This window comes from Aythya ferina (genome assembly GCF_964211825.1).
Source record: "Aythya ferina genome assembly, chromosome: Z".
Classification (NCBI taxonomy): domain Eukaryota; kingdom Metazoa; phylum Chordata; class Aves; order Anseriformes; family Anatidae; genus Aythya; species Aythya ferina.
In genome coordinates this window covers 49,933,812-49,952,354 of record NC_140299.1, presented here as the reverse complement: position 1 = coordinate 49,952,354, position 18,543 = coordinate 49,933,812, and the positions used below count along the sequence as shown (strand labels likewise).

At 41.4% G+C, this 18,543-nt stretch overlaps 1 protein-coding gene across 4 annotated transcripts in view; it reads right to left on the bottom strand.

Annotated features, from left to right (window-relative positions):
- FBN2 (fibrillin 2) overlaps positions 1–18,543 on the bottom strand; it is a 201,232-nt gene that overhangs the window by 132,305 nt on the left and 50,384 nt on the right. For 3 of the 4 annotated variants that reach the window (XM_084504020.1, XM_084504021.1, XM_084504023.1), the window contains 2 exons: positions 18,124–18,249; positions 400–525 (listed from right to left, as the gene is read on the bottom strand). In XM_084504020.1, the coding sequence (XP_084360146.1) occupies positions 400–525; positions 18,124–18,249 (252 nt within the window). The remainder of the gene's footprint in view (positions 1–399; positions 526–18,123; positions 18,250–18,543) is intronic. The other variant, XM_084504022.1, reaches the window with a different exon arrangement.

Here is an 18,543-nt window from a genome sequence, read left to right as displayed (position 1 = left end):
TGCACCTTTAGAATTGAAGTAAGCTTAGCCTTTGGTTTCGTTAGATACAGATTTACGAAGAAATACAATTAACATTTCTTATGTTTTCCAACAGAGAGATATTCATTCCTTTTTTTTCCCCTAAAAAAAAATCCAGATCTCTGGCAGGAGTTCTCAGCCTACTGCACAGCTGACATTGAGAGGTCTACAATCTAGATAAAGATTGCTGTACTGGCAACCATGAGAGGAAGAAGATGTTAGGAATTTTAAGTTGTTGGATCAGAGTGATACTAGTGAGTTTTCTAGTGAGTAAGGTCCTGTCCCAGCCATCTAACATTCTCCCCTAGGAGTCCTGCTGCTGTGTATAAATTGCCTTCATAACCTTAAGAGCTCTTCAAGCCTACAGGATGGAACACCTACCTATACAGCGGGAGCCATCCATAGATGTGACATATCCCCGGGGACAGATGCAGAAATAACTTCCCACTGTGTTAGAACATTCGCCACCTTCACAGATTCCTGGGATGATGTTGCATTCATCAATATCTATTCAAAAAGGAAAATACAGAAGATGATGAGCAAAACATTTGCACATATTGTTGTAAAAGAGAAGGAAAAATAACTTCTCTGAAGTGAAATTGTTATTTAGCTCAGATTTAATAATATGCTGCTAGTTGCAAGCTGCTGTGAAGAGTGCCTTTGCAAATTGTTTTGTTTGCCATCTAATGCAGACTTTCCTTACAGGTTCAAAGTATGCACCACTTCAAGTCCCAGAGAGGTCGACTGGGACTTCCACTAAATGACACACACTGAGTGCCATCTCTAGGAAAAATCCAGCAGCTACAAGACAACATAAAAACACACACCCAGCTTCTGAGCTGAACGAATGTAGATGATACAGCAGCCAAGCATGACAGCTCTGGGCTTCTGTGACCACGAAGATATTCCTCATCAGATCTAACAGTTTCTCATCAGATCTAACAGTTTTCTGGCCTTCTTCTAGTACTTCAGCTATAAAGAAGAATTTTGGCTAGGTCTTCAGAAGTATAGACCAAACATTGCGTTTTCATTTTTTTTTTTTTCAGATATTTTTAATCTATCCAAACATTTCTGTTAACTAAAAACAGCAGTCTCATCTAAACACTGAAAAATTGCACATGTAAATACATGGAAGTTGAGATGTCATCAAGCTGATGAATGAGCTACTGCAAATAACTAAGGGCTCTAGGGCACTCAGCACCAGGACTAAGAGGATAGAGGTGTGTCCCAGCGCAAAGCAAAAGAAGGTGCTAAGGCAATGAGAAACAACAGAGGAAGCAATCTGACTGTACTCTTAGAGAAAGTGAAGCACAGCAAAGCAAACTGGGATGGAAGAAATACAAGTGAGGAAAACAGCATGATGGTAAGGACTGTCATGACCATTGACAAATGGTCATGAGCTGTTGTAAGTAACCAATTCATTCTGCAACTGTGACAATCTTTAGGTATTGGAATATTTTTAGGGCCTGTTTAGCAACCTGATTTTGGCTTTAAGTGACATCTGTCCATTAGCATTCCAAGTGGCTTTCAGAAAATGTGAAGTGTGGCCCAGGTTTAACACAGGAGGCTTCTGTGAAAATGCAGGAAGGAACGGCCAACTTTCTAACTAGCTTCAGATGAGTTATGGTTTCCAGTTGAATGATAAGGTACCACAGATTTTGATTGGCTTAATACCAAGAGTAGTAATTGATACAAGGCTTAACTTGTTTGTAAACTTCTGGTGCAGTATTGATTTAAGACTTTCATACTGTGAAACAGAGTTAAATCAATATATAAAAAGATCAGACTCCTGAACCCAGACTGTCTCATGTCAAATAATTCTCGAGAATCATCAGAAAGAGCAAATGGCAGTTTGATGGCACTGATTCTTCACATTCTCAGCAAGAAGTCTTGGCACTTTTATAAAGATCATCATTTCCCCCGACACTGCCACTCTGGAAATTGCCTTGAGATTAATGACAACTTGAGGAAGAAACTTTATCCACTGTTATTTCTTAGGATGCTTTTATGTGATGAACACTGTGCCTCCTCCCCCACTACATTCTCCACACTGAAAACTCAAAGAAAACAAAGTGTGCCAAAAAGATCTGGTATGCACAGGTTCTATATTAAAAAGGTAATTCCCCACTGTGGGAAGTTCCACACATAAAGAACTTTATTTAGATATGAATCTACAGTAGACAATCAAGTACTGCAAAGGAAAATTAAGTTTTGCACATGAATACTAAGAATGTGAGAACTGTTCTTTGTAAAGGTGAACAAAGCACCCTACCTGACCCTAGTGACATGTCTTTTTGAGTGTCACTGTAGAAAAGACAATTTATCTCACAGGTAATATTGCTTCAAACTACTTTAATCCACACATATAAGCATCTTGTGACCCCTTATTGTTTGTTTCACACTGTGAAGAATAATCAAAAGAAGCATAAATTTCGTCTTTTTAACAATGCTATTTAAGCATTTCAGAGGACACAAAAAGTTTAAATTTTACTTCAAAATAGTTATGAAATGATAACAACTATTCCCCATATCTGAAACATCTGTTCAAGTATGTACAAAAGACAGTGTAATTTCTCCTAAATAAAAATAATTTTAAGAAATAATGTTTTCACTCAGGACTTCATAGTTAGTCAACATGGAGATTCCAGAATTTGAAATGTTGGTGTAAGTCAAAACCAAACAATTCCCCAGAAAATCTCTGAAATCTTGCATTAATTTACTATTGTTGAAGACGATATATATAATGTGGTGAGCTGCTTACCATATGATTTCATGAAAATCAGATGAAATCATGTGTGTAAATCAAAACAGAACCAAAACCAGTTGGATGCCTTGTTGGGATCTTTCATGCAGCAAATGTCTTTCACAACCTGTAAGCCCTTTAAAGAATAACACTGCCTTCTGTATAAACACACACAGAAACTGAAACATCACATCAGAAAGGCAACAAATAGGACAAAAGGAGGACTTTACAGGAACAGCCTCCATCTAGAAAGTGACACTTTGCCAACAGCAGAGTCACTGGGTATTCATGGGAGAAGACTCCCTTATCCTACCATCATCTAAAGTACAACTTCCAGCTCAAGGAAATACAGCTCTACCCTTTTCCTTCACTACTGAAATAGATCCAATAATAAATTCCAAAACCTATCCTGAAGTTTAGAGGCACCCAAGCTTTGATAATGATATCACCAGTGGTATAAAACAACGGAGATGTCTGAAGATGCAGATGTTACACACATGAATGGAATGGCACAAAGTAGGTAGGAACTGCCACCAGTGATACATGAAAAAATTACATTTAAGAATTCCTGATCTAGGAGCTAGCTATGTATTCTTTAAAAATATCTGTTTTGTTCAGTAACTCTCATAGAATGTGGGTCTTAATTTTGTAGTTTTCACAGCATTTATTTCACATTTTATAATTGAGATGCAACAGCAGCTCCTATACAACTAAAGTGAAAAGAAAAAAAAAATCAATAAAGATTTGAATACTAAAACCACCAGGCATTTCAAAAATGTCATCTTCCAATTCACTTTCACCATGGCACAGGTACCTGTTACTTTAAAGGCAGTAAACATCATTACAGGTACCTGACATCTGGTCTTCTACCACAGGAAATGAAATTCCAAACTAGTTGGTCACACTCAGCTGAGTGGGTCAAAGCCCACTCACGTACTGAGAGTAGCTGCAGTTTGTAGTCTTGGCAACTGAGAGAGAGACTGGAAGGAAGTAGTTAGCCATTTCTGCAAAGCTGCAGAAGGTAAGCCACACTGCTTACCTACTTACATGCACAGGGATTTAACACTATCCAGGGCTTTTTCCCTGCAAACATTGTCCAAGAAGGACAGGGAGCTGGGAAGGCAGCAAGCACCTTCCTGAAACCTGGACAGTTACTGGAGCAGAAGGAAGATTCTGCAGTCTTCTCCACATGGTGAGAAAAACATGTTTTTAACCAATTAACATAGCAAACCCTTGTGGAAGAATAATTATCTTCCTTATGGGAACATGGGAGCAATTGGATTCAGTCAGAGGATTGTTTCAACAGCTTTTGAACTAAATCTTGTTTTCGTCTTCCACTGGTTTTGGCATGTACTTGGTTTTTTTTTTTTGTTTGTTTGTTTGTTTGTTTTTATAATAGAAGAGCTATTTCAGGATGGCTGAACTTAAGAAGTTGTACAATTGCAGCCCCCTTTCCTTCATCACCCTCCCCCCACCCCCCCCTCCAAACACACATAAGTCTTGTGGTCTTGGAGAAAACACTCCAAAGACAGTAAAAGGAGATGCTATCTTAAGGAGGGAAAAAGACTGATGGTGTCTATGGCTGCAGTTCCAATGTTGCACAATAGATGAGAAAGCTAGTCACATTCCTGTACTGGGTCTGGCTGGAATGTTAACTTTCCCGGCAGCAGCCCATACAGTGCCGTACTCTGTACTTGTAGCTGGAACAGCAGTGTTATCACACCAGTGTTGTGTCTACTGCTGAGCAGCAGTGGCACCGCATTGGGCCTTTCTCTAACCCTCCTAGGGGGTGGGCAAAAAGTGAGGAGAGAAACATCACTAGGGCAGCTGACCTAAACCAATCAAAGGGATATTCCATACCATGTGGTGTCACACTCAGCAATAAAAGGTGGAAACAGGAAGAAGAGGGGAGGGGTGGGCTCTCGTTGAGAAGACGTCAGTCCTCCTCTCGAACACCGGCTGCGTGCGTTGAGGCCTTGCTTCAAGGACGTGGTCAATCATCGCTCATTTGTGGGAAGTAGAGAGCAATTTCTTTTCTCTGCACTTCCATATAGCCTTCATTTATTTTGTTTGTTTGTTTTCCTCCCTTTTTCCCCTTTTCCCTTTTACTTCCCCTTAGTTAAATTGTTTAGTTCATGGTAGTCTTTATTTAATTATTATAATTATTTCCCTTTAATTAAATTATCCTTATCTCAACCCGTGAGTTGTTCTTTGCTTTACTTCTCCCCCTCCTCATCTAAAGGAGGGGGAGTGAGAGAGCGGTTGTGGGGTTTAGCTGCCCAGCACGGTAAAACCACCACAATTCCATATGAGAACAAATTTATAATGTGACAAAAACTGTGCAGGTATGAGTATTAAGAAAAGAGTTTCTAACCAAAGAAAACAAAAAAAAAAAAACAAAACAAAACACAAAAACAAAAACAAAAACAAACAGTCTGCCTATTTGTCAGCCAGAATTCAAGACTTTTACTGCTATAGTAAACAGGATTTTATGAACTAGCTGGATTAGAAGTGCTAGAAAAGGGGCTCTCAACTTCTGAGTTTTGAAAACGGTCCCTTGAAAATCATTTTAGCCTATAGCTTCTTGTAACAAATCTGAAAATAACTTTTGCAGTATAATGAAATTGCACATTAAAGGAGAAAAAGATCACATCTTTTTATTTGTATTTTTTGTTGTCATGTTTTAAAGTAAAAGGACTTAGCCTGTGTCATATAGTTCTACCCCTCTGATGTCAACTGTACAGCAAGAATGGAAGAGCATCAGAGGCCTCCTACTTCCTGGAGTACTCTGACTGTAAGTGGTATCATAACTAACTACGTTAAGTCAAAGAGTATGAAGCCAATTTGAAAAGCGTAAGTAGGACACATTTATTAGAGTCTTGAAATACAAACGAGAGTCATATTCCACCTCTTATGTAAACCAGCAAGCACAACTGAAAACTTATTTCTCCCCTCCATTTATCTATACAAGATCCATCTCTGAACAGTAATACTCAGAGATAAGATACTAAAAATTAACAATTTTAATTCTCACAGTGACAATGAACACTTGGTATATTGTAGATCCAAACTTTTAGGCCATAAAAGAGAGGGTGCATCCTCTCTTTTATCATAGTACTACATCACAGTAGTACTATGGAAATCTTGAATCTGCTACAACCCCTATAATAGTCTCTCCTCAAATTTCTCAGCTGTGTACCTGCTTCTTATATGACCTGCCCTGAAGTGCAAAGACTTGTCCTGACTACTGTGGAAAGCCTATAACTTAGTAATATAAAGAAGTTTATAAATAAAAGCAGTAACATTGCACCTTGAGGTGGATTACTTTTAAAGGTTGTATTTTACCAAATAGCCTAAGCTATCTAGTTACATTTCTACAAGGGAATACACACACAGTTACTCATAGAAGATGCTGTTAGAAATCTTTAAAGGTCTATTTACTTATGTAAAATTACCATTAATTTCTGAAATGTCAGTGTCAGTAAATATTAATCTGAGGCTCAAAATAATGTGACAAACTGAAAATATGCCCCTTTACTGATCTTTTCTCCTAAAAAAAGAAAAAAAAAAAACACACCCATACACACACACAAAAAATGAGTATAATACAAACAATTAGGCTACTTAGGAAAACAATGTTATAATTATTGTTTAGCATAGTTGTATCAATGTGAATTCCAACACAAAGAGTATGTCATGATCATTCCTACTTAGTCCAATGATAGCTGTACACACAGTGACACACAAACTTTCAAGTGGAAGACTCACTATTAGATAAAAAAAGGTTTGAACATGCAATAGAACATTCCAGTATCTCCCTCTGAACACTGGAGCCTTGTCTGGTGAATAACAACTTGAATCTTGTCCTTTGAAACAGGAAATAATATTTGATCTGTTTTTCCATTCTTAAAGAAAGTGAAAGGAGTGAGCAGAATACTCTGTGGTATATCAGTTCTATATACTTTAAACAAACATTTTCTAATAAATAAAGTTTCTAATAAATAATATCTCTGCAAACAGGTTGTAATTCACTGGGGACTGATTCCTTAAACCCTTCCCAATCTGTATCTACAAACAATGCAACTTCACTCATGCAAACAGTTCCCCTACCTTAAAGCATAATCATTTGAAGCACTAGCTATAGTTTTGTTCTATAAGTCTCACACTGAGAGATTATAAACTCTCAAGGTCTTTAAAAAATAAAAAGGCTGAATGAAATTATGGCTTGGTTTTTATGGTATTACCCTGGTATTATTTTGGCAGTACCATCTTGGCTGTGAAGCAAGTGTAATGAACAAGCAACAGTTTCACTAGTTTTGTAACCACAGAAAGAAATGGTACAACCTGGACACGGTGATTTGTCTTATGGATAATTCCCTGTGGGGAAGCTGTGACGGAGGACTAATTAGTACCTAACATCTGCCACAGAAGGAAGTGGCAGGGTCTTAGAAGAAACAAAGCCGGAGGCTATGACCTGTGCTGCAGCAGGCTGCCAACCAGGCAGGAAATGAAAACCAATTGATTACTGAACTATGAAATAACAGCAAATGTTTATGACTGCAGATGATGTTTCACTTCTACCTTGCATAGTTCCATAGGCACCACAAACCTTTATGCAGATATATGTTAAAAATACATTTATCTTTTCCTGTGCATACTGTCAGGGAGAACTGCTAAAAAGTATTTTTAACTATTACACAGAGCTTTAGATGGGTTAAAGAAGTAGAATGCAAAGAATGCATTAATTACTGCTTCCATAAGGAAGGACACATATCAATGAGCAAGTTCTTTTGTCAGCAAAGCACCAGATGCTAGACAGAAACAACATACACAGAATTCAGATCTACAATCAGCCAACAAAAATACATGCAATTATTTGTGTACACTGTCATCCAGAATACTGGTACATACCAGCATCTGGTGATACAGACCAAACAAGGCTAAAAAGCCTGCTTCTCCAAAACAGCTGGAAAAAATAATCAAAAACCCTAGATTTATATATTTTCTTAAAAAATAGTAATGAGTACCTTGTTTAGCCAGCCTGCTTTCTTGACAAGTCTACTTGTTTTCCTGGGTGCTGGGACAGACCATGCTTGTCCTGGGCAGAGGTTATTCTCAAACAGCCAGAACTCTTGAGCTCCTTTGCCTTTCAGAGCTGCTTCCCTACAGGATCACATAGGATCACAACTACCAGTCCAATGAATGTCACAATCTGTTCTCCTTAAGCCTAGGGTCTGTAGTCTGATGCTTCCCTTCCTCACTCCCTCCAGGATCTTGAACTCTACTACTTCATTTCCAAGGCTGACATAAGACTTTCATGTCCCCAACACATTCCTTTATGTTTGAGAGTAGCAGATCTAAGACACTGTCACACCTTCCCACTTGCTAGGCCTAACAGGTATCTGCATGTAGAAATTATGTAGAAATTGTCCCTGATACCATCCAGAAACCTCCTGGACAGCTTGTGTCCCACTGTGTTGCCATTCCCCCAGATTTCAGGAATTGTCCCAGAAGAATCAGTAACTGTTATCTACATGCTTCCCTGAACTGCTTAAAGAAGACTTTGTCTGATTTCTCATCCTTACATAGTGGCCTGTAAAATAACTTTTACTTATCAGGAGTAGGGCAATTGAGATTATTACCATGCCAGCTGCCACAGTGTTACTACAGACTTTTCTAATATGATAAATATATAATCAGAGCAAAGACAGCATTTAGACATCATTTGGACATGTGATGCAATTCCTGGAAGGGCTCCATGTGAAGGACAAGCCTTCTTTTATGAAAGGTAGTCCTCCTCTACTCTTCATCTCTTCCCTAAAGAGACTACATCACTTCATTGCAGAACTCCAGCCACACACACTGATCAGCTTGGCATCACAGTTATTCCAATGGTGTCATAGCTTCACCATAATTTAGTAGTTGCAAAAGAAGGTAGAAGGATATGTTTTCTGGCTTTGGGGTTCAGATGAAGAAAATGGGAGTTTGGTTAGTGGAACCCAATGTAGTGGAAGTTTTTTTCGCAGTCTGTTTTTGAATTCTGAGACTCTCTTTGAAAGCAGACAAAGGATTGTGAATTTTTCAGATCAACAGGTCTTAAGAGAAAATTACACACTTCAGAAAATACTCAATACTTTCATACTCGCATATATGATTTAATACTAATCTATTTTGACGATGTCAATTTTTAGCACAATAAATCTAGGATTCATCTGACACATCACACTACAGTTAACATTTTAGAATATTGCCTGGATCTGATAAGTGGCATGAATGACTTGCCTTTTATGTATCTCTGTGAATGTATTTATTTGATGTATTGACTTCATCTCAGAGGAGGTAATGGCTCGTCCTTCACATGGAGCTCTTCTAGGGATTATATCACAGTGTCCAAATGATGTCTTTGCTGTCTTTGCTCTAATGATATATTTATTATATTAGAAAAGTCTGTACTAACACTGCAGCAGCTGGCACGGTAATAATCTCAATTTTCCTACTCCTGATCTAGAAGTCTCATGGAAAACCAATAAAATATACTGTGACTGAGAGAACAAAAAAAAAAAAAAGTGCACTTCTAATAAACAAGAATAAGTAAGTATTCCTCAAAAAAAGCCAAAGGTACTCTCCAACATCAATGTAATCATTACATTCAATACTACAAAAAGTTCTAAACATTCTCAAACTGAAAGAGTGCTGCCAAAATAAACAGCTGTAAGTCAGAGAATACCATTTTGAATAAAAGCTTTCCAGTGAAAAGCTTTGCAACTGAAAGCATGAATCGAAGACCAGTAACAACAACAAAACACACATTTCTAAACTATAAATTGCCTACACAATCAAACACATTATACATTTGTTTAGTAATTACAGCTGTCTTTCCTTCAACACTGAAATGATAAATTGATTATAATTCTAAAATTTTCATATCCACTCTTCTGAGTGAGACATCACAGTTGCACTTTGGAAAACATTCAACACTTGCATTTCTTTTTTTGATAGTTGTATATATTTGGTGGTATGATTACAAGCAAATGTTTCTGAATTTTAGGTAGTTTATGTTTTGATACTCAGTAAATTTAAGCTTGAATTCTACTGAAAGAAAATTGTACTGCTAATCATGATAAATCACGATACCTAGACTTATTTAATGCCCCATATAACATAAAAGTGATGGTAAAAACAGCCCATTATGCAAAGAAAATTGCAAAGAGTAGATGTTCATTTACTTGCTAACTGCTGTGTAACCATTTTTGCAGAAGCATGTTGTTTAGGAGCTAATCATATAATTAAGATACTAACAAAATACATCATGTCAATTAGATTTAAGGTGGGTCTAAATAGCCATTTACTGTGCCTGTGCTCTGGGCTGGTCAGACAAAACACACAGAATGATTGAGTTTGGAATGGACCTCTGGAGGCCATCTGGTCCAACACCACTGCTCAAGCAAGGACACCTAATGAAGGTTGCCCAGGTCCATGTCCAGGCAGCTTTTGAAGATCTCCAAGGAAGCAGACTCCACAGTCTCTCTGGGCAACCTATTCCAGTGCTCCATCAGTAAAGAAGGCTTCTTGATGTTTAGACAGAACCTCCTGTGTTATAACTAGTGTCCACTACCTCTTGTGCTGGCACTGGACACCACTGAAAAGAGCCTGGCTCTACCCTCTTTGCACCATCCTCTAGGTAGGTTTTATACACATTAATAAGATCCCTGCTGTGTCCTTTCTTCTCTAGGCTGTACAGTCCAGGCTCTCCCAGCCTGCTCCCATAGAATAGGTGCTCCAGTCTCTTGATCATGTTGGTGGCCCTCCATTGGACTCTTTCTGGTATGTCAGTGTCTTCCCTGTATTGGAAACCCAGAACTGGAAGCAGTACTCCAGGTGTGGCCTTACTAATGCTAAGCAGAAAGGAAGTATCATCCCTCTCAACCTGCTGGCAATACTTTGTGTATAGTAGCCAAGAATACCACTAGCCTTGTTAGTGGCAAAGGTGCATTGCTAGGTCATATTTAATTTGGTGTTTACCAGGAACCCGGGGGCCTTTTCTGCAGAGCTGCTGCCCAGCTGGGTGGTCCCCAGCATGCACTGGTGTCTGGGGTTGTTCCCCCAGCCAGGCACAGAGTTGTGAACTTTCATAAAGTTCTTGAACTTCGTGAGATTCTTGTCAGCCCACTTCTCCAGCCTGCCAAGGGCCCTCTGGTCAGCAGCATGACCCTCTGCTTAGTCAGGTACTCCCTCCAGATTCATGTCCTCTGTGAATTTACTGAGGGTGCACTCTACCCCATCATCATTCAGTAAGCCCAAAGGACTTACTGAAGTTCCAGACAATATCCACTGCTCCCTCTTCGTCCATCAGGCTCATCTTTTCTTTAGAGAAGCTTATCAGGTTGGTCAAACACGAATTCCCCTTGATGAATCTGTGAGTCCTGATGATTTTCTTCTCCTTCATATGCCTGGAAATGTTTTCCAGGAGTAGCTGCTTTGTCACCTTTAATGGGATCAAGGTGGGGCTGACTGGCCTGTAGTTCCCCAGGTCCCTCTTCTTGGCCTTCTTGAACGTAGGAGTGACATTTGCTTTCTTCAGGCCCTTCCCCCAGTTCACAGAATCACAGAATTGTCTAGGTTGGAAAAGACCTCAAGATCATCGCGTCCAACCTCTGACCTAACACTAACAGTCCCCACTAAACCATATCCCTAAGCTCTACATCTAAACGTCTTTTAAAGACCTCTAGGGATGGTGACTCAGCCACTTCTACGGGCAGCCCGTTCCAATGTCTAACAACCCTTTCAGTAAAGAAGTTCTTCCTAATATCCAACCTAAACCTCCCCTGGTGCAACTTTAGCCCATTCCCCCTCATCCTGTCACCATGCACATGGGAGAATAGACCAACTCCCACCTCACTACAGCTTCCTTTAAGGTATCTGTAAAGAGAAATAAGGTTGCCCCTGAGCCTCCTTTTCTCCAGGCTGAACAACCCCAGCTCCCTCAGCCTCTCTGCATAGGACTTGTTCTCCAGAGCCCTCACCAGCTTTGTCGCCCTTCCCTGGACTCTTTTGTGCACCTCCATGTCCTTCTTGTAGTGAGGGGCCCAAACCTGAACACAGTACTCGAGGTGCGGCCTCACCAGAGCCGAGTACAGGGGGACAATCACATCCCTAGCCCTGCTGACCACACTGCTTCTTATGCAAGCCAGGATGCTGTTGGCCTTCTTGGCCACCTGAGCACACTGCTGGCTCATGTTCAGCCAACTATCAACCAATGCTCCCAGGTCCTTCTCTGCCTGGCAGCTTCCCAGCCACTCATCTCCCAGCCTGTAGTTCTGCTTGGGGTTATTGTGCGCCAGGTGCAGGACCCAGCACTTGGCCTTGTTGAACTTCTTGCAGTTGGTCTCAGCCCATTGGTCCAGCCTATCCAGATCGTTCTGCAGAGCCTTCCTACCCTCAAGCAGATTGACACACGCACCTAACATGGTGTCATCAGTGAACTTACTGAGGGTGCACTCGATCCCCTCATCCAGATCATCGATGAAGATATTCAAGAGGACTGGCCCCAGTACTGAGCCCTGGGGAATGCTACTAGTGACCAGCCTCCACCTGGATTTGACTCCATTCATCATGACTCTTTGGGCCCGGCTATCCAGCCAGTTTTTAACCCAACGAAGAATGCGCCAGTCCAAGTCAAGAGCAGCCAGTTTCTTGAGGAGAATGCTGTGGGAAATGGTGTCAAAAGCCTTACTGAAGTCAAGGTAGACCACATCCACAGCCTTTCCCTCATCCACCAAGCACGTCACTTTTTCATAGAAGATCAGGTTTGTCAAGCAGGACCTGCCTTTCATAAACCCGTGCTGACTGGGCCTGATCACCTGGTTGCCCTGTAAGTGCCATGTGATGACACTCAAGATAATCTGCTCCATGAGCTTCCCTGGCACTGAGGTCAAACTGACAGGCCTATAATTTCCTGGGTCTGCTCTCCAGCCCTTCTTGTAGATGGGCATCATGTCTGCTAGTTGCCAGTCGATTGGGACCTCCCCCTATAGCCAGGACTGCTGATAAATGATGGTAAGCACCTTGGCCAGCTCCTCCACCAGTTCTCTCAGTATCCTCGGGTGGATCCCATCTGGCCCCATTGACTTGCATACATCCAAGTGCTGTAGCAGGTTGCCAACCATTTCTTCGTGGATAATGAGGGCCACATTCTGCTCCCCATCCCCTTCCACCAGCTCAGGATACTGGGTATCCAGAGAGCAACTGTTTTTGCCTGTAAAGACTGAGGCAAAGAAAGCATTAAGCACCTCAGCCTTTTCCTCATCTTTTATAACTAAGTTCCCCCCCACATCCAGTAAAGGATGGAGATTCCCCTTAGTCCGCTGTTTTGCGTTGATGTATTTGTAAAAACATTTTTTGTTTTCTTTGATGGCAGTAGCCAGATCAAAGTCCAGATGAGCTTTGGCCTTTCTCATTTTGTCCCTGCACTGCCTCTCAACAGTCCTTATAGTCCTCCTGAGTGGCCTGCCCTCTTTTCCAAAGATTGCAAACCCTCTTTTTTCTCCTAAACTCAAACTGCAATTCTCTGTTGAGCCAGGCCGATCTTCTTCCATACCAGCTCATCTTCGGGCACGTGGGGACAGACCGTTCCTGCACCATTAAGATTTCCCTCTTGAAGAGTGGACTCCTCAGCCCCTCAGAACCACCTCCCAGGGGACTCTAACAACCAGTGTCCTGAACAGCTCAAAGTCAGCCCTCCAGAAGTCCAATACAGCGGTTTTACTGGTCCCCTTCCTGGCCTTGCCAAGAATAGAGAACTCCACCATTTTGTGGTCACTCTGCCCAAGACAGCTTCTGACCACCACATCTCCCACCAGTCTTTCTCTGTTTGTGAAGAGAAGGTCTAGCAGGGCACCTCCCCTGGTATGCTCACCAACCAGCTGTGTCAGGAAGCTATCTTCCAGGCTCTCCAGAAACCTCCTAGACTGCTTTCTCTGGGCTGTGCCATGCTTCCAGGATATATCTGGGAAGTTGAAGTCCCCCACAAGAACAAGCGCTGATGATTTCGCAACTTTTGTCAGCTGCCTGTAGAACTCTTCGTCAGTCTCCGCATCCTGGTTCGGCAGTCTATAACAGACCCCCACCAGGATGCTTGCCTTGTTGGCCTTCCCGCTGATCCTAACCCATAGGGACTCAACCTTATCATTCCCAGCCTCAAGTTCCACAACATCAAAACTCTCTCTGATATAGAGAGCCACACCACCACCCCTTCCATGCTACCTGTCCCTTCTGAAGAGCCTATAGCCAGACATTGCAGCACTCCAGTCACGAGAGTGGTCCTACCACGTTTCCGTGATGGCAACCAAGTCGTAGCCTGCCTGCCTCACGATGGCTTCTAGCTCCTCCTGTTTGTTACCCATGCTGTGTGCACTAGTGTAGATGCACTTCAGTTGGGTCATTGTCTTCTCTCCCAGCCTTGCCATTGTTCCTCCTGGCACAGCTCTAACAAGCCTTGTTTCAGCCCCGTCCCCCTTCTTACCTGGTTTAAAGCCCTCTCAATGAGCCCTGCCAGCTCCTGGGTTAGGATCTGTTTTCCCCTTAGATATAGGGACCCGTCTGCAGTCATCAGGCCAAGTTTCGAGTAAAGCGCCCCATGGTCATAAAAACAAAATTTCTGTGTTGTCACCAGCCTCTAAGCCATGTGTTTATCGGGTGGGCTTTCTGTGTCCTCTCTGTACCCCTCCTTGCCATTGTAGGAATGGATGAAAACACCACCTGTACTCCCGCTCCACCCACTAATCGTCCCAGTCCCTTAAGGTCCTATTTGATGGTCTTCACGCTTCTCTCTTCAATGTCATCACTGCAAGCCTGGACTATTAAAAGAGAATAGTCAGAGAGGAGAACCAGGTTGGGAAGCTTTCTGGCAATGTCCCTGACCCTGGCCCCAGGGAGGCAGCAGATTTCCCTACGGGTAGGGTCAGACCAACAAATAGGTCCCTCTGTTCCCCTGAGAAGGGAGTCACCCACAACAATCACCCTTCTTTCTGCCCTTGTGAAGGCAGTCCTGAGGTGTGGAGTCGACTTCCTCACCCTAGGCACCCTCCTGGGTAGACTTACTACCTCTTCCTCAGCTACTAATCTCTCAAGATCCAGGGCCTCAAACCTGTTGCCTAAGAGCATCTGGGAAGGTGGGGCTGGTGTGGGAGGGCATCACCTGCGATGTCGAGCAAATTATATAAAAATTAAAGGGAAGCACACCTCTAGTACCAGCCTGTATTCAACAGAAATAACCACAGCATTGAGAGATTCAGCCATGATTCTGCAGAGGTTGTTATAGAGGCTTGTTCTTGCACTTGCCAAGGCCCAGCCACCCCCATGGATGTAAACAACACTGCACTTGAGCATTTCATCTTGTTTTCCAGGAGGTTCAAACACTCTGACTTCCACACCATCAAAAACTGCATCCATTATGTTAATGTGTTCAGAAGAGACAGACTTCAACTTGTCGAACATACAAATCAAATAATTCAGAACCATCAGGTGATGGCTGAGTCTCAAATAGTGAATCAGGTGACATGTCTGCTGCACAGCGCGGAAGGTGGCATCTAATAGCATCAGCTTCCATGCATCTGACACAGTGCTGGGCAGTGGCAGGTAGATGTAGTAGGTTGACAGGGCGGCCAGCACCAGCAGCAGCATCCACGTGGCCCACATGGCCGCAGAGCCAGCCAGCCAGCCGGCTGGCCGGCCTCCCCCGGCACTCCCCGTGCCTCAACCCCAGCCCGGCTCAGCCCTGCTCGGCCTGGCATGGCCCAGTGCCTGCGTGCCTGCCCCGCGGGCTGCCACCGGCCTTCGCTCCGCACCCATGCAGCCACCACCACCCCGCCCCAGTTGTCATGATTGACCAAAGATTATAGAGAGGGTCCTCACAATGACATCTGCCAACTCCCTCAGCTCTTGTAGATGCATCCCACCAGAGCCCATGGCCTTTTGAATGGTCCAGTTTTCCCCTTCCTGACCCTTTTCTAGCAAGTGTACATGTTCCTTGCTTTAGATGTTCCCCCTGGTTTCTCAAACTTGAAGGCCAGTCTTGCTGTTAATAACTGATGCAAGTAAAGCCTTCTACTGTCCTGTGTAACCACCTCTCCTGTTTCATTCATCAAACAATTAGCTCTGGTGTGCAAGTCATATATTGACATCAGTACAGTACCATGTCTGACGATATAAAATGCTGGGCTTATTTTTTCAAGTCAAAAACTAAGTTGCATGTAACTGCTAATGATAGCTGCCAATTTGTCTTTCCAACTTATTAATATACATGATCAGAAAAAAAAAAACAAAAAAAAAAAAACAACAACACAAAACAATAGAAACAAATGTTGGATAATTACTATACATCTTCATCATCATACTTTGTGTTCTGATTCATCTAATAATAATGCTTACTTTTAAATACCATTATTTGACAACATTCTGAGTAATGGATACATTGACTTAAAAGAAAAACTTACAGCCTTTGACAACCTACCCTACAACAAAGAATTTGCTAAGAGAAATTGATCTACTTCAGCTCCATCTATGACAGACTTCTCTCACATATAGATATGCAACAGGTTTTAAAGCAGCCTTGTCCTGATTAGTGAAGCTGGAGCAAGACAACGCAAAGCACCTCTCAATTAATTGCACTAGAGAAGAGCCTCTCTAGCTGAACAACGGGCAACAGTTCCTCAAAGGGAGTGGTTCTTTCCTTTTCCTAACCTGGTTCCCAATTAACATATATCAGTGCTAATCACAGTTTTCTGTTTTCTTTTATAATTTACCAGAATTTCTTCTGGAGTTAGAAATGTTATGGGTAGAAAGGCAAGTGACAAGAAGACATAGAAATGGTAGCCTCTACTGCTGCCACTACTACCCAATAAGGAAATAAAAAAGAAGTTATAAGTTTTAAGAGTCAGAGATCCAGCTTCAGGCAAATGCAACAGCAACTGGGGCGTTAGCAGTAGCAAAGGCATGGAGACAGTCTTTTTCCCAATGTTCTAGCAAAACTCCTTTGCTTCCAACACAGTTCAAATTGACCTGCTTTTACTGTGTATCTTTATGCTTCCTGTAGAGCCCTAAGCCTCTGTGCACTACTGGCACACTCTTGCATACAGCTAGGTATATATAGATGTGTACATGCATGGCATATACAAAGGTGACTTCTATTTCTTCTCATTTATGGCAAGAAAAGCCTTCAGAGTTCTGTTTTGCTGGTTGAAGCTCTACTGCCAACTGTTTCTTGAAGTGTTTCAGAAGATATACCCAGGCTTCCCGAAAACAACTCATGACAGGAATATTATTGTGCACAGAGCAGCAGTTGAAACTGGCCAATATCAAAGGACAGAAAATAACTGAAAGGTGAGATAAGGACAGAATCAAAGAAAATAACTGGATGTTTGTTTTATCTACTCTTCGGTATTAATTGCAACAACACCGGATGCAATCTGGTTCATTTCACATAGAAAATGCAATTTTCAAACCTATGGTATTACTTAGTATTTCTTTAAATTCTGCAGTGCAGGCAAAACTACAGAAAACTCATGTGACTTCAAGAATAGGGCAAAAGCCATGTCTGTGTTTGTAACTGGATAGATGTATAATGTAATTTAGTAACATATCTGAACTGCTGCCTAACCACAAACCACAGCATTGAACAAGCAGTTGTCTTATCTGTGTAACTTAAATATGACAGTATCTTTACCCATTGTTTGGGACAGTGTTGTAGTTTTTCAGAGAAGTCTTCATCAAACCCATAAATATTCAGAAATTTTCTATTACACTATTTTAAACTACACAGAATTTCAGCTCTTAATTATACCAGTATATTTACTGAGTAAACATGGTCTATTTGATTTTTTTTTGTCTCCAAAGAAAGACATTTCCTATGTATTTTTTTACTTAACTAGGCTCTTCAACACAAAGTATACACAGAAGAAATTTCTTACAGCCATTACCACAATTGCTTTTCATGCCATAGTCAGTAGGCTGACAATACCTACCTGTACTAGAATATATGGACATTCTTGAGAAAACAAACAGAATCCTAATAACCCAGTTACTGTAATACAAAGCTCATAGATTCATTCTTTATCAATACTTTAACATTTTGAAACAGAATGAATGCCATCTTTACCCACAAATCAGACAGAAAAAAAGTCTAATACAAAATATGCACAGGAAAATAGAAAACATTGTGACACAAGAGAAAAACGTAAGGCACTACTGTTATGTCTGTTCAGATCAGACACTGCAACTATCAATTACCTTTTCTTTCATTACCAAACAGCTATAATGCTTTATTTAGTCACTTGTTAGGTTTGTTGTCTGACAACATCACTTACCATCACATTTTTGAGTTGCCTCATTCTGCCTGTGACCAGCAGGACACTTGCACTCATAGGAACCTACTGTATTAATGCAGTTTCCTCCTTGGCAAACTCCAGGGATAGCCTGACATTCATCAACATCTACAAACAGAAAAAAAAGATTATTTGAAATAAGATACAAAAACCCATCATAGCTATTGCATATAGGCAGTCATCTCTGAAATTATTTGTAAAAATAACCACAACAAACCCCAGCATATTTCTCCACTTCAGCACCACCATAGAATGAGGCAGTAACAGTAATAACATGACCCTGACCTTCATGTGTGTTCTTTTTGATTCCATATGAACTCAAAATTTTCCATGTATTGATTTTTAACTCACACATCTTTTAAATATATACAACATACTGTTGGTATCCCATGCTCTCAGATT